Here is a 16,486-nt window from a genome sequence, read left to right as displayed (position 1 = left end):
AAGTCTGGTCGCTGTATTTGGACCAGTTTCTCCATGGAAGACCGACTGATCCCACAGTAGAGCAAACTGCAATAGTCTAGATGTGAAGTGACAAATGCAAAAATATTTTCTTTGATAAAAACGTTTTGACTTCGCCAGGCAACGAAGATGGAAAGAAACGCAACTTAAGCACACCATTCGATTCCTTGTCAAACTTTAGACTGGAATCAAACTGAAAGACTGGGTTTTTTACACGTATGGTAACCCCCTGGGTCATAATTACTCATATAAAAAGCATCACTACGTCCAAACAGAGTCCCCTCACCTTTACCTTCATTTAGTGTCAGAAATGTGTATAAACATTTTTTTTAAATGTTTGTGTTAAATTTTTATATTCAGTTACTTAAAAAAAAAATTGGCTCTCTTTGAGTGATTGCCTGACCGTCTTGTTTCCTTTGACTGTCTATCACCAGAAACACTGCAAATGTAACATCTTTTCTGCCAGTCTGACATTATTGTGGGTAAAAGCTGGAGTTTCTCTGCTTTTGTGAAACTTGATATCAGCCGAATGACTATTTGAATCTCAATATGCGTGCTCTACCAGGCTACACTTATGAGTGTAAAGGTGGTGGAGGTCTTACTGTTATTTATAGATGTGATGTCTCAGTCACTGAAATCACACTGTCCTGCTTTTCTTCATTTAACACTAGAACTTCCAAGGCAGTCATTTTGACCGTTTTTAAAATTTGCAATGTAACAACTTTGTTGACATAAAACAATATAACGTCTTGGTTATGGATGTAACCTCAGTTCCCTGATGGAGGGAACGAGACGTTGTGTCGAGCCAACAGATGGGGTTCGTCCCTGAGAACCAATCGCTTCCGACTTCTTAGAAAAGGCCAATGAAATTGGCGAATGAAATTTGCATGCCGGACTCCGCCCCCGGATATCCGGGTATAAAAGGGAGACGGCATGCCTCATTCATTCACCTTAGTTCTGAGGAGCCTGAGACCTCTCACGACTGCTGCAGTGGGCAGCACGTGTTGTGGCAAGAAGGACACAACGTCTCGTTCCCTCCATCAGGGAACTGAGGTTACATCCGTAACCAAGACGTTCCCGTTCTGTCGGTCTCTCGACGTTGTGTCGAACCGACAGATGGGGTTCCTATGGAAAACGCCACAACACTGTGCCCTGTCACAATCTCTAGCGAAGCGACGGTGATTGGCCTGGGCGTGTCAGCCGTGAGCGCAACCGCGAAATTGTAACCTACCAGTGGGTAGGTAGGGGTCCCAGAGCTTTACTTGAAAGGTGGGAAGCCGCCTGGTACCGTAAGGCCACTGGGTAAGCGCTACTTCCTCAAGCGGGGGATGCGCTACAGAGACCACTTCCTACCGGAGGGAGGAGTTTAGTGGAGATACCAACATGGTCTCACCGATGGGGGAGAACTCATGGGAAGAATGTGCGGATTGAAGGAGTTAACCGCGAGGTGGAGGTCCACCTAGGGAGGTCATGGGTTACCAAGGTGGGAACCAATCGTGAGGATACATCACACGGAACCGCCCTGCTGGGGGGTTACAACGTCCGGTAGCACTAGGTCCGGTTAGAGCTATGTTGTGGATAACTCAGTTGGTACCCGGCCTTAAGGGGCAGGGCTGCTCTGCCCAGCCCGCCCCCAGGAGGTGCTTGCTTAGTGATGGATGGAGTGCCTGTCCACCCAGTGGGGGAAGAAGGGAGGCTAGTTTAGTACACTGACCCCCCTTAGGAGAAAGGGGGGAAGGTACTGTCATAGGCGTACACCCTACCGGCCGCCAGTCTTGCCTGATGCCTGCAAGACTCGAGCTGATACCGGTTTTACGCGGAGGCTGTAGGACCTCGCGAAGGTGATCAGCTCTGCAGATGTCTGCCAGAGAGGCGCCTCGAGCCAGTGCCCACGAGGAGGATATACTCCGTGTGGAGAGAGCTCTCACCCAGTGGGCGCGGGTGATCTTAGGACAGGTACGCCGTAGTGACGGCGTCCATGATCCAGTGCGCCAATCTCTGTTTGAGACAGCCCTCCCTGCTGATCTCCAAAACAGACAAAGAGCTGCTCAGAGCTCCTGTGGCTCTGCGTGCGGTCCAAGCAGAGGCGCAATGCGCGTACTGGACACAACACAGATGGGGTTGGGTCTTCCTCCCCGGTGGGGAGCGCCTGTAAGTTCACACCTGGTGTAGGGGGAAGTGGTGGGAACTTTGGGCACGTAGCCGGGCCGGGGTCTCAGGATCACGTGAGAATCACCGGGCCCGCGGTCTAGGCAATCTGTGGACACGGAGAATGCTTTTAGGTCCGCTACCCTCTTGAGCGCCATCCGGAGAGCCGTCTTCATCATGAGGTGAGAAAGAGCGGCATCTCCGAGGGGCTCCAGGACCGCATCAAGGTCGCAAGAGGGTACGGAGCGCAGGTGAGGCAGTGCCTTCCCACACCCCTAGGAACCAATTGATCAGGTTGTGCTGTCCTAGAGACTTACCAGCAACTGGGTCATGATGAGCGGCAATAGCGGCTACATACACGTTCAGTGTGGAAGGGGAGAGAATACTCTCGAGTCTCTGGAAGGACAGCACATTCCCAATCGAGCAACTCCGTGGGTCTTCTCTTCGAGAAGAGCACCAGGATGAGAAGAGGCACCACTTACAGGCGTATAGCCGCCTAGTGGCCAGGGCCCTAGCCTGAGTGATGGTCTTAACCGCCGCAGTGGGTAGGCCACTCAGGATCTCGTCAAGGGGCCAGACATGGAGGTTCAAGAGGTCTGGCCTGGGATGCCATAACGTGCCCTTCCCCTGGGAAAGCAGGTCCTTCGTCAGGGGAATTGGCCGGGGGGAACTGTCATCAAGAGCTTTAACTCTGAGAACCAAGTCCGGTTGGGCCAGTATGGCGCAACTAGTACACTTGATGCTCCAGGTGGATTGAGTTTAAATTAGTTAAAATCTCTCAGAACATTCACAATGTGTCCATTCTGGTACTAATAGATCTCAGACTGTCCCATTACGACACTGCGTCCCTGAGGGGTCAGTACTAGGTCCGATTTTTTAAAGAATTTATATGTAGCCTCTTCCACATAATTATCCAGAAGAGTGGTCTGGGCTATCATTGCTATGACTTATATTAGTGCTAAACCTAATATTACATCCAAATTTTTAACTTTATCTGCATGTTTACTAGAAATAAAGGACTAGATGAAACTCAATTAACTTGAATCTCACAACCTTTAATAAATATGATCATTTTAAACTGCCGGTGTTTGATAGCATGATCTTCTGTTCAGGTGTGGAATTTGGGAGTGATTTTTGATGCACAGTAGGGATGACACACTTCTCAATATAATATTGAACCGTTCAGTGCGACCTAGACGGTTCAATACGTATATGTGCTTTTGTTTTTTTTGGTTTGAATTTAAATCATTTCTGTGCATTTTATTACTCTCTGAACTGGCTCTGTCCCATCTTTGTCTGTGTACCTGCACGCTGAGATCGATAAACACCTTCCCACAAGTAAATATCTAATAACAATGCGCTAAAGCTAGGGATGCTGGTTAGATTTCACATGAGTTGAGCGGTGAAGCGAGGCTGCCTGCAAACATGAGAAGCAATTTGCTGTTGAGTATAATGCTGACGAACAGACGCAGGCTGGCCATCGGAAGCACCAGAACCTTGTGGCTTTATTGTATGCTCATTGTACCCAAGTGTTCGTATTGCTCACCCAGAACAGGCAGGGAGTGTTTATAGTGCCGTGCCCATTTACTGGTAGTGTTTGCAGTGTTCAGTGAACACCGCGCATCTGTCTGTTTACCATTACAGCAATCTCAAGTTTGCATTACATTATTTTAAATACACATTGATGCGCAAAACCAAAGAACTGCTGTGAGCTGCCAGTGTAAATCTTTATTTTATTAAAGATTTACTTTATTTTATAAACTGCCCGTCCAAAAAAAAGTCACACACAAAGATTTTGTTGGACCGCCTTTAGCTTTGATTATGGCACGCATTCGCTGTGGCATCGTTTCCATAAGCTTCTGCAATGTCCAGAATGTCCGTTTTTTCCCATCCAGAGTTTTTCGCCAAGAACTTTCTTGTATTGATGATTGGAGAGTCGGACCGCTGCGCAAAGTCTTCTCCAGCACATCCCAAATATTCTCAACGGGGTTAAGGTCTGGACTCCCTGAACCACTCTTTCACAATTTCAGCCATAGGGAAGAAAAAACTCATTGATGGAATAACCTGGTCATTCAGTATATTCAGGTAGTCTGCTGACCTCATTCTTTGGGCACATAACGTTGCTGAACCTAGACCTCCAATCCAATGGGAGGCTCTTACCTATTTGCTTAATTAAATCCAGGTGGTGACTTTTTTTGGACAGGCAGTGTATTCAATTCACCAGGAAAAAGGTTTTTACTTGTAAGAGAATAAAATAAGTCAAGTAAATGAAAGAGAATTGCAATCGCATAGTTTTTTTTTTACTGTTCCTGTCACATAAGCATAGAATGATGAAAATACACCTTAATGTGCCAAGCCATGAGAACCAAACCAAAAACCATGGGTAAAAAACCGAGGTACGTATTCAGTGTTTTCCACAGAATTTTGTGAGACTTGTGTCAGAAATCTTGTGAAGTCACATACTAATTAGCATTGAAGGGACGGGTGCCGTGGCTTCACCTTACTTCAAATATAAATACTTTTATGTGGTTTTGACAAATATGAATCAATTATTATTCAGCATTATCTTATTTTAAATTGACGATTTAAGCATGATTCACACCAACCTTTTCTGATACAGAAAGTAGAGAATAATTCATGGTTTAAGTCTGTAATGAATGCTTAGGCTCTCTCTTCCTGCTAGGTCAGTGTGACTGTGAAAAGGGACTTATCATCATGTACGAAAAACATTTTCTGTCAGCACACACGCTACCCTTGAGCAGTTTGTGTATGTGTGATTGTTTTGTTTCAGGAAAGTGAGAAAGAGTGGAAAATAACGAGACAGATGTAACGTCATGTTTTAATTCGTATTATAGTACATGCCTGTCATCTTTGATAATCTATAGGACTATATGTCCTGTCTCATGACTCCAGAAGAGTTTGAGAGCTTTGTGTTCTTGTTTATCTATTGATAACCAATCATGTGAGTTTGATTTACCCAAGTAATGACGTAGTTAGTTGACTGTTAGCTTGAACACTACTGCATTTTGGATGTAAGGCAGGTCGGCCTGTGGAACTCTTTGAGAGTGCTGAAGCTGACTTCTGCTGGCAAAACTAAAAACTATTTTTCTTCAGAAAAATGTTCTTCTATAAATTACATTCCCGACTTCTTGTCTTCATTCATTCATAACTGGTCTATGGGTCTTTTACTGTAAATCCCCTACAGAATATTTTTGGCATCATCACGTCGTGTTTGCTTTTGGACTAGTGTTGGCACTTGATTAGGTTTGCCAACTTTGTCACTTTGAAATACGGGACAAAATTTGACATTGCGTCGTATTTGCGTTTACTTTCTAAAGGGTTATACAATACTGTACAGTATTTTAATTGATCACTGCAAGTAATTTTTTTTTGCAGGTTTACCAGCTTTCTAAATACCAATATATGTAGAGAAACTCTTCTCAAAGCTGAGCTTCAGTTTACAGCCCAAGCACAACTACGCAGCATGAATACTTCTCAACACATCTTTGATAATATATTTGAATAGAAAGTGAATACATCAGTTACCAATAGACATCACTCTTGACCGGGGCTGTATAGTGACCATAGTTCTTTGGTTTTAACTGTGGTAAAATCATGGTTAATTTTCGTAAGGAAATTTATTCAGTGAATATCATGAAAACAGGTCCAGTTTATCTTTTACCCCAAAATATACAGTATATATAAAGAAATAGTCGTAAGCAGCAATAAAACCATTGGTTTTAGGAAAAACATTTAAAAGTTACACAGGGTTTTTATGTCACAAGACCAGCAGGTGGCATTGGACAGAAAGCGTATGCTAATTCATGATGACTTCTTTTCTTTTGGATAAAGACATCTTTCTAAATGTAAATATAAAATGGCTCAAATTGTTAAACTATCGATATAGTTTTGAATGTATTTTTGGCAAAAAACATATATTATGATTCCACCCCAGAAAATTAAAAACTCATGTCATGACCCCTTTAAGATGCACCAGGAATACAGATGATTGTATCTCGAGCAGAAGATAAACAAGCATTCAAAAGTTATAAACACATAACATCACAAGCATATTGTTGTGTACAATATTATATAGTATAGAAGTATTTTTTCATACCCACAAAAAAAGACTTTACCTTTTCTGTTTATAGGTGAGCATGGCTTCAGATATAGGAAACTGATGGGAGAGATTTGCTCCAGCCAGATACTGCGACACACGTCCGGCCACATCTATATTGTCTGATCATAGATCATACACAGTGAACATCATCAAACCACAAAACACAATAAAGAAAACACAAACGCATCATTTCATTGTATTTATGTCACGACTGGTGATGTGGAAGAACCCAAATGCAGGCAGGCAGTGAAGGGGTTAACAAGACTTTAATATATATAAACACAAAACAAAAACCCACGATGGGGAAAAACTCAATACAATAAGAAAATCAAACAAGTAACAGGGACGAAACCTGACTAAACACTGGACTCACAAAAACTTAGACAAGGATTAACTAAACTAACACTTACTACAATGGACGAAACAGCAGGAAACAGGAACAGGCGAAAAAGCTGGACATGACACGAATAACACAACGTACTGGAAACACACGGCACATAGCAAACACATACAATGACCGAACACAGGACAATGAAACATGAGGGTATTATATAGGGTAAGACAAACGAGGGATAACGACATGGGGCAGGTGTGGGTAATGAAACACTCAGGGAAGGATAACGAGGAAACGAGAGGAATGGGGTCAATGACAAGACACTGGAGAGAACGTACACTATTGTCAAATGGACAATAATATGTTTCTCTCCACACATAACCAAAGACTTTGTCATGGCTCTGCTACAGGACCAAGAAAAACATGACTAAGGAAGCAGAGCCATGACAATTTAAAGGGATACTTCACCCAAAAATGAAAATTCTGTCATCATTTACTCACCTTCGAGTTGTTCCAAATCTGTATACATTTCTTTGTTCTGATGAACACAGAGAAAGATATTTGGAAGAATGATTATAACCAGACAGATCTTGCCCCCATAGTAGGAAAAATGACAATGGTAGTCAAAAGTGCCCCAGAACTGTTTGCTGCCCTACATTCTTCAAAATGTCGTCTTGTTTTCAACAAGTAATTTTTCCTACTATGGGAGTCAATGGGGGGGAAAATCTGTCTAGTGTATACAGAAATGTATACAGATCTGGAACTTGAAGGTCAGTAAATGATGACAGAATTTTCATTTTTGGGTGAAGTTTCCTTATAACATCAGCTGTACTAATAACCCAATACTTTATAAAACAACTTAAATATAAGACAAAATATAAACTGCATCCTGAAAAGATACAACGCTACTCTTATCATTTACTGTCTTGTATATCACACGTCTCAGTTTTCAACAACATGTGGCGTCCCATGTTTTTTGAATGAACAAATGATTTAGTACTGTAGTAAAGAATGTGTTTTATCTGAGCATGTGTTAATGTCAGACTCAAACCTGAAGCTGGCGCCTCCAACCTCCCAAACACATCCCTCCAGCCGGCGTCCATGAAGATGTTATTAAACTTACTGTCAAATGTTGAGATGTACTTGGCCAGCGGATGACAACCTGATCAGAAACACAGCAGAATTAATACTCTTTAATGAGTGGCAAAACAAATATTAGCTTTGAGTATATTCTGTCTCTGCATCTGAACAATCCTACTTCTGTACTATATAGTATGTGAAAATCCGTATGAAAACGTGTGATACTTCTGAAGTCAGTGTATGAGAAATACTGCATTTAATACTGTGGATATACTGTGACTGTACACGGGTTGTGTAGAAGACACTAATTTGAATTAATTCGATTATTCGCATCTTATTTCAAACGTGTCCGCACCAATCACTTTATATAGCTGTTCGCTCTTACTGTTAACGTGGATAAAAGCACAATATTATAAGCACATTTAAATGTTTATTTCAGGGTGGAAGAGTAACATGGTGGCTAAAAAATGAGGAATGCAAACCTACATTTACCAGATCTGCTATCAAGCACATGCTCTCCACCTACTGTATGTCCCCGCCATCAGTGCGCTTCCTAAAGGCAGCCGCATCGGCTTCATTGTGTGCGGGACACAGAACTCAGTTTTCCCCACAGTGAGAACAAACTCTGGTTTCTGCGACACGGAATGTCATCTGTATGATTTGTATGTTCTGGGCTTCTGCCTTTCTTGAAATAATATCTTTTATTATTTGGTGTGTACTGAACATTTAGTGTTTTGGAATGAACATTTGTCCATATTGTCGGGAAAACTGAGCTCCGTATCCTTCACCACAATGAAACCAGTGTGTCCTACTTTAAGAAGTGCACTGATGGCTGAGATGCGGAAATCGAAGGAAAAAGTGAGGCGAGTTAAGATAATGGTCTGTATTGTTGTAGTGTTTATTTACGGCGCTTTTTATTTTATTTATTCATTTATATAATGTATTGAAAATATTATTTATTTGTTTATTCTTATTTTTTGAGTTCTGTCCTTGGAGTTTTCATTTGGTGTTCATGCCATCGGCTTGATTATTACCAATGATATTTTTTATTTTAAGTGGTGCAGTTTGCTCTATTTTTATTGATTTGTTTGTTTACATTTTATTTAAAATTGTACATTTTTGTTTTTGAAGAATAGACTAGTTTTTTACATTAGAGTTTATTTTTGCGGTCTGATCCAGAGAAAAAAAGAATTTCATTACATGTTCTTAGGCCTTTTTTTGCACTAATATTTCAGTTTGCTGTTTTGATTCGTTTGCCTTAAATTGATATTATTCCATCTTTTTTCTATTTTCACTAGTTGTTTTTTCGAGACCTATTTGGCGGTGTAACAGCAGATTGCATTATGTGTGCGCTTGAGCGTTTAAAGGGGTGATATGACACGGCTGAAACGAATATTATCGTTTTGTTTTAGATGTAATGCAATGTGTATACACGATTTAAGTTTAAAAAACACTGTATTTTCCACATAACGTACATGTTTGCATCTCCTCTTTGCCCCGCCTCTCTGAAATGCGCAGATTTTTTTACAAAGCTCATCGCTCTGAAAAGCGAAGTGTGCTATGATTGGCCAGTTAATCACTGCATAGTGATTGGTCGAATACTTCAAGCTTGTGATGGAAATGTAATGCCTCTTACCATATTTGGAACATCAGGTTCCAAAGCAATTGTACTGACAGGTACAATTGCTTTGGATGTATACTACCTTACTTGCGTATACATTTGGGCGGTCTTAGTCAAATCATACCACGAACTGACGTAGATTTGTGGGGGTGTGGTTACACGAGGCGTTTCAGGCAGGTCTGGGTGAGCATTCGCTTTTAGATAGAATGCATCTTTTGTTCCGACACTTTAATTTTTGCAGTTTTACGTGTCTAATACTTGCATGGGAAACTTATAACACATCAAAGATATTTTAAAGGCTCATTTTTATGGTTTTGTATATCTCTGTAATATAGAACAATGTTATCAACGCTACATATTAAAACATCTTTCTCATTCATGAAGCTCAAACCATCATCTGATGTCCCCATTCCAATCAGGTCACAATCATTAAATTTCTAAAAAGGCAACCCTTTATTCGGGAGGGGCAGAAACCGCGGGCCAAGCCCTTAACCCAAGATTCAGGTCTGCTGAGTATAGCCAGGGATTGGGAAATGCGAGTGGATTTAAACCACAGATTTACTTTCCCCTTGGAAATTGCAGCGACCAACCTGCGGCCGGACATGGTTCTGTGGTCCAGCTCCAGTAGGACAGTCCTCATAGTTGAGTTGACTGTACCTTGGGAAGAGGCCATTAACGAAGAATTTGAAAGAAAGAATCTCCGGCAGCGGAGGCTGAAGATCGGGGATGGACAGCGAAAGTGTTCCCGGTTGAAGTGGGCTGCAGGGGCTTTGTTTCCAATTCCACTACAAGGCTGCTTAAGAAAGTTGGGATCAGAGGACAGGCCCAACGGACGGTAGTCAAAGAACTTGCCACTGTTGCTGAGAGAAGCAGCCACTGGCTGTGGTTGAAACGGAAGGACGCAATATGGGCTGCCAAGTGACCATGTAATGAAATGGTGTTGTGTGTTGTATTGTTATGCCATATGGGACCGGGGGCACTGAGCTTGCATTAACGGAGCCAGTGGGGCTATAACAGCCTTAGCCAACGGGTTGGCGCATATGGTTGTGTTGATTTTGGTAATGTGTTGTAATGGTATGCGATACGGATCCGGGGGCACTGAGCTTGCATTAACGGTTTGGGTAGTCGTGGCCTAATGGTTAGAGTCAGACTCATGACCAGAAGGTTGCCGGTTCGATTCTCAGGGCTGGCGGGTAAAGACTGAGGTGCCTTTGAGCTGCAGTGATAGCTGCCCACTGCTTCTGGTGTATATGTGTTCACAACTTGCTGTGCGTGAGTTCACTACTCACTGGACGGGTTAAATGCAGAGGTCATCATAGCTGACAAATAGGTCACTCTCAGAGGACAGGTCCAGTGGAGAATAATCAAGAACTGGCCAGTGGTGCAGAAAGAAGAAGCCGATGGCTGTGGTTTAGGTGGATGGACACAGCATGGGCTGCCAGATGACCTTGTAATAATAATAATAATAATTCATTACATTTATATAGCGCTTTTCTAGACACTCAAAGCGCTTTACATGGAAGGGGGATCTCCTCAACCACCACCAATGTGCAGCATCCCCCTGGATGATGCGACGGCAGCCATATTGCGCCAGAACGCCCACCACACACCAGCTTATTGGTGGAGAGGAGACAGAGTTACGAAGCCAATTAGTTCATATGGGGATGATTAGGAGGCCATGATGTATACAGGCGAATGGGCAAATTTGGCCAGGATGCCGGGATTACACCCCTACTCTAATGACCACAGAGAGTCAGGACCTCGGTTTAACGTCTCATCCGAAGGACGGTGCTTTTTGACAGTATAGTGTCCCCGTCACTATACTGGGGCATTAGGACCCATACAGACCACAGGGTGAGCACCCCCTGCTGGTCTCACTAACACCTCTTCCAGCAGCAACCTAGCTTTCCCAGCAGGTATCCCATCAACGTACTGACCAGGCTCAGCCCTGCTTAGCTCCAGTGGGCAGCCAGCCCTATAGGGTTGTGGCTATAGGGTGATATGACTGCTGACTATATGTCAGATATGACTGATAATGCGACACACACCCAGGTCTGATCAACCTGCGGTGGGTCTCCCTTGACTGAGGGTGTCTTGTGATAAAGGGCCGAAACAGCCAATGAGGCTGAGGTGCACAACTGACGATGTGTCGCATTGAAGGGAACCATACAAAGGGCATTATCAGCAGCACCTCACCAAAAGGCATCTTTCACTCAGGATAATGGATGTGATGAAAGTGGGACACACAACTCATGAGATGTCTCTCTGATAATGGCAAGGAAAGGCAAGTACGCTATGTATTTCTATAATCATTTATCCCCAAACACAGAGGATGCCTACCCGACGAACCAGTGAAACCTCAGACCTCTATTCATATTCTTGACTGCTTCCCCCTGTCATGCATAAGGCATGGGAAATGTCCTATTGGGCAATTCAACTGTGCTGAAATAGTGGGATTATAACACCTAGTCCTATTAAGCGAATCTAACACACAAAAACCAACTGTTTGACAAGGTGGCTATAATTCAGATGAATTCATACAATCTCATTCATTTGTTTCAGTGAGATCTGCTTTCAGTGATGGTTTGTTTTAGGGGCCGAGCTTCATTATTTCTTTTTTTAATAATCACGCAAACCACATCATAGAGATTCATACAAATGATAAACATCAGAGAGATCAGGGTGTATTTTTTTAGGCTGGACTTTAGATCTTTGATTCTGCTTACCAACAGGAATGACGAGGAAACGGATATAGCTCAACCAATCAGGCGTCTTGTTTGCGAGCTGCTCCACGAAGCAGCGGAGAACCGTGCTGAGATAACTCTGATCACCCGCCACAGCCACTTTGATGGTGGGCGGCGTCTGTGCGTTACAATTACAGCTGACAAAACAACAAGGAAGAGCATGAAAGTGCACTGATGACAAACATTTCATACTTGTACATGAGATGGACAGAGAGGAATTTCACTCTGTATTTATGACGTACAATCGTTGAATCCTGGTGACGATAGTGTTGAACGCGGCCTGAACATCTGCAGGGGAGACGGTGGACACAACGGGCTGCTTGTGCTCCTGAAGAATCTCATTCAAATACTGCCAGAAAAACAGAGTTCATCATCATGTGTGTGTCAGTCCACACATGTCTTCTCACAGGAGCCTAATTTCATCCCATAAAATCCTTCAGGATTGGGATTAAATTCTACAAAACTGAATCCATTTTTTTAAGAATAGGACCAAGGGCCAGATGCATAAACTTAGCTGCTAAATTAAGACTGCGTATTAACAACTAGTCTCGCTGACTAGCAGTTAGTTAGGACTAATCAGTCTTACTTTTCAGATATCAATTAGACCAATCTACCTTTTTATGTAATTTACTTAAAGAGGTTATGACCAGTCTTGAAGAAAAAAAATAGATGACTAATTTGTGAGACTAAGCAGGCCCCCACACATGCACACACACCTGTCCTTGCCAGTCTGTAGTGTTGATGAGGATGATGCTCTCTGGCAGATGTTCATCCGAGTTCAGGATCTGATTCAGCTGATCGTAAACTGATTTCCTCGGAACCTTCCACAATAAAACAAACAAGTGATCAGACAATCCTCTCACAACGACACCATTAGTTTTCTTATGTAATAATGTCGGACACACACTTACACAAACCTGTGTGATGAGTCTGGAGTCAGGTGAGGTCTCACTCTCGATGCTGTTAGTGCGATCACTCTGAGCCTTCGAGTTCTGTCTGTCCTTCATGGAGGTGCTGCGTGGACATCGCTGCAGTTTACTGTCTGTTTTACTGTCAACACAACAACAAAACACGCATATAACAACCACTCCAATGAGAACATCTCTAAACATATCCAACTAACCCCAACGCAACAGCTTCAGTCATCACATCTATTCATGGGTTTCAGACACATGACCCTTTTGCCGTGGGCGCCATCTTGAGGACCCAGCGCAGCCTCTCCATATTACAGAGCCTATGAGGACTTCAGATCAGAGGCTACAGTTTTGTAATTCTTTCACTCAGTTTAACAAATCGTGTCCATAGATTAATAAACCATACCTACGAGTTTCCAATCCGTGCCCTCAGTTTTGTAAATAGTACCATTCATTTTTGAAAACCGTACCACAAATACATTAGATTAGATTCAACTTTATTGTCATTACACATGTACAAGTACAGGGCAACGAAATGTAGTTTCTATCAATTTCTATAAATTCTAAAATACATAAACTGTTCTCACGCTTTAACCATCCGTTCCCAGTTTTGCAAACAACACTCTAGTTTTTACCTTGAAATTTAAAAATTTTGTATATTAAATTCATAGAAATTGATTAGAGAAATGCAAATTATTATCTTTAAGGTTACTCATTTTAATATTAAGTAAAGAAACAAATATTTATATTTATCATTTTCCTGTTTATTAATTAAAACCATTTCTTAATAGTATGGGCATTTCGCCTTATTTTCATGAAATTTCATAATCAATAAATAATAAAAACTTGCACGAGTTATTGTGCGTGAGCTCCACGTGAGAAACTTTGAAGCGCAGCCCTGCATTTAGCAGACGCGTGATTACTGTTTTCTGTCCCCTGGCTTTTAGATTTTCTGCTATTTATTGTAACATTGATTAGGCTTTATTTGCAATCATGTCATTCTCCACGCAACAAAGTCCATGTGAAATTAAACATATTACAAAGAAACCCTTCTACAGTAGGCTATCTATCATCTCAAGACCCGCCATTTTTTAAAATTGGAATAGAAAAACATAACGTTACACAAAAAACACACTCATTTCAAGGCCAGCGCGATTATGGCAAAAAATCATAATTATCTTATTTATTACTTTTCTTGGTATTTGATAGGCTATTAGATTTTACTTTGAAGTATGTTAAAAATGTTTCATAAATTTCTGTTAAGTAAATGAATGCTGTATTTAAAAAAAAATAAACATCCAAAACAAACTGGTCCTGAAATATGTCATTACATTTGTAAGGAATCAAAAGCGTGAGCACGGTTTATGAATTTATTTGTGGGTACAGATTAAAAAAAGTAACCGAGGAAACAAATAACAAAACTGTGGCCACGGATTTGCAGGGCATGTTTTTTCCTCCAACAGGGACCTCGCAGGGTCCGTACTATGAGGATATTGTAAAAAAAATTCTTTGAGATTCAATGTTATCACAGATAAACACATGTTGCTGTAAGGTCCAACAAATGGCGGCCGCACCACTGCCGTGATGCCACGTGAAACCCATGAATACATCTCCAGCTACAACCAGTTTAACATGCTTACTGGTTTCTAGCTAGACAGAGCTGCTCATAAGCTCCCTGAATGGTTTTACATTTAGTAAAGTGAAGAGAAACTGACAGAACCAGAGAACATGAAAGAAAATCATGTTTATGTAAATCAAAGTTTGCATTTTGTAATTTCTTCTGAACAACAAATATCAAGATTAATTGTTTAAAGCTTGTAGTCCATTTCTATGTAGTAAAAGGACTGCATTTATGAGAAATATATCAAATGAAACCTGAAATGAAATGGACAAAATCCAAAATATAATAAAAAAACATTTGACCACTTTTTGCATAATTCCAAAAAAATTTAATCTGGATTAAAAAAACATACATTTTACGGTTACATTTATTTAGATTTTCCGTTACATTTTACAGTAGGGTTGTATTTGTTAACGTTACTTGATGCATTACATAAATAAACAATAAACAATGCTTATAAAGCATTTATTCATTTTAGTTCATGGTTATATTTTTAGGGACATTTTATGCCTTTATTGGGTTAGAAAAGTGGAGAGCTGACAGGAAAGCATTGGGCAGAGATTTTTGTTACATATCATCACTTTAATCGATGCGAAATGCTTAAGCAATGTGTGGAAAAACCCAACTAGTGTTTGTTGTGGTATTGAGGGAAAGTCACAATTTGATTTCCCCATAGTAAATATTGTGCAGTATACTTTTTCCTCAAAATTATATTATTTTTTCAAAATGTTGTATAGCGATTCATATTTTCTGAAAGTCTGGAACTGAGACAAGGGTAAAACTATCAAATCTGTACACAAAAGTATTTGACCATAGCGAAAATAAAAAAGCAGGATAAATGTTTTAATGTGAATGTTTTACATAGAAAAATTATAATCATCTTGGAACATTAAAAGTGAGTATCGTCGTAGAAACAGTGATGATTATTATTGGATGAAACAGCTTTTGGAGAGATAGAGATGATAACAAGAGGATTGGAGTAGAAGGATGGACGTGTTACCTAGGTGACATGAGAGTCTGAGACTCAGCCTTGCAGAGTTTGCCGATGTTTGCTGCTGATTTGTCTGCATTCACACCCCCGTCACATGTGACAGCCCCCCTGCCCGTCTCCTCCGTCTGCTCCTGCGCACACAAATAAACACTAGCACACAGCCACAGAAACCGACCTGTTGCCGTGACGACCACCACTTAGACACATCAGATAACAAGCTGTCGATAACACATGTGAACTGTTGTGTGACAGAGTCAAAGTACAGTGGATTCAGTTCAGTGATCATCATCATTGTGTCATTTATATCTACCTGTTGTGTTTCTGTACTATTAGTAACGTATAATAGTCACATTTATAAATGTTTCATAATCAAAAATGTGTACTTACCACAGATGTAGCGTCCAGCGCTGTAGACTCATCTGAATATCTGTTCTTATCCACTGTTAACACATCTCCACCCTACACACACATTACACAAATATGTGAAAATATCAAATTAACTGTAGACAATAACCAGTGACAACAAATATAAAATCCCCTAAGAGTATTGTGAAATATCCAGACTATTATAGGAATGATGACAGAATTATGGGTAATGTAGTTCCTCACTGAGGTGTTAATCGTGACTTTTTAAATAAAGCTCAAATCACACTGAAATCTAATTAAATGAACAGCAGTAGAATAATAACGTGTGTGTGTGTGTGTGTGTGTGTACGTGTGTATTTTTAGCATGTATGAATGAAAGTGACGTACACTTGAATGATTTTCTTTCGGCTGACCGTGCAAACTTCCGATCTCTGTTTGTGAGCTGGAGTGAGACATTCCCTCGAAGAACGGTCTTGAGAGGAGACACACATACACACCTTCAGCATATTAAACTGCAGGTACAGAATGT

At 41.2% G+C, this 16,486-nt stretch overlaps 1 protein-coding gene across 4 annotated transcripts in view; it reads right to left on the bottom strand.

Annotated features, from left to right (window-relative positions):
- The window catches only part of si:ch211-126j24.1 (phosphofurin acidic cluster sorting protein 2), a 141,115-nt gene that overhangs the window by 18,751 nt on the left and 105,878 nt on the right, over window positions 1-16,486 (bottom strand). For 2 of the 4 annotated variants that reach the window (XM_057324927.1, XM_057324929.1), the window contains exons 10-18: window positions 16,345-16,429; window positions 15,979-16,050; window positions 15,601-15,722; window positions 12,977-13,115; window positions 12,782-12,886; window positions 12,308-12,414; window positions 12,048-12,202; window positions 7,672-7,782; window positions 6,303-6,405 (exon numbers count right to left, since the gene is read on the bottom strand). In XM_057324927.1, the coding sequence (XP_057180910.1) occupies window positions 6,303-6,405; window positions 7,672-7,782; window positions 12,048-12,202; window positions 12,308-12,414; window positions 12,782-12,886; window positions 12,977-13,115; window positions 15,601-15,722; window positions 15,979-16,050; window positions 16,345-16,429 (999 nt within the window). The remainder of the gene's footprint in view (window positions 1-6,302; window positions 6,406-7,671; window positions 7,783-12,047; window positions 12,203-12,307; window positions 12,415-12,781; window positions 12,887-12,976; window positions 13,116-15,600; window positions 15,723-15,978; window positions 16,051-16,344; window positions 16,430-16,486) is intronic. The other 2 variants (XM_057324928.1, XM_057324930.1) reach the window with 1 other exon arrangement.

Source organism: Triplophysa rosa, linkage group LG25 (genome assembly GCF_024868665.1).
Source record: "Triplophysa rosa linkage group LG25, Trosa_1v2, whole genome shotgun sequence".
Lineage (NCBI taxonomy): Eukaryota > Metazoa > Chordata > Actinopteri > Cypriniformes > Nemacheilidae > Triplophysa > Triplophysa rosa.
The sequence above is the reverse complement of the archived record's forward strand: the minus strand, read 5'-3'. Positions and strand labels throughout refer to the sequence as shown.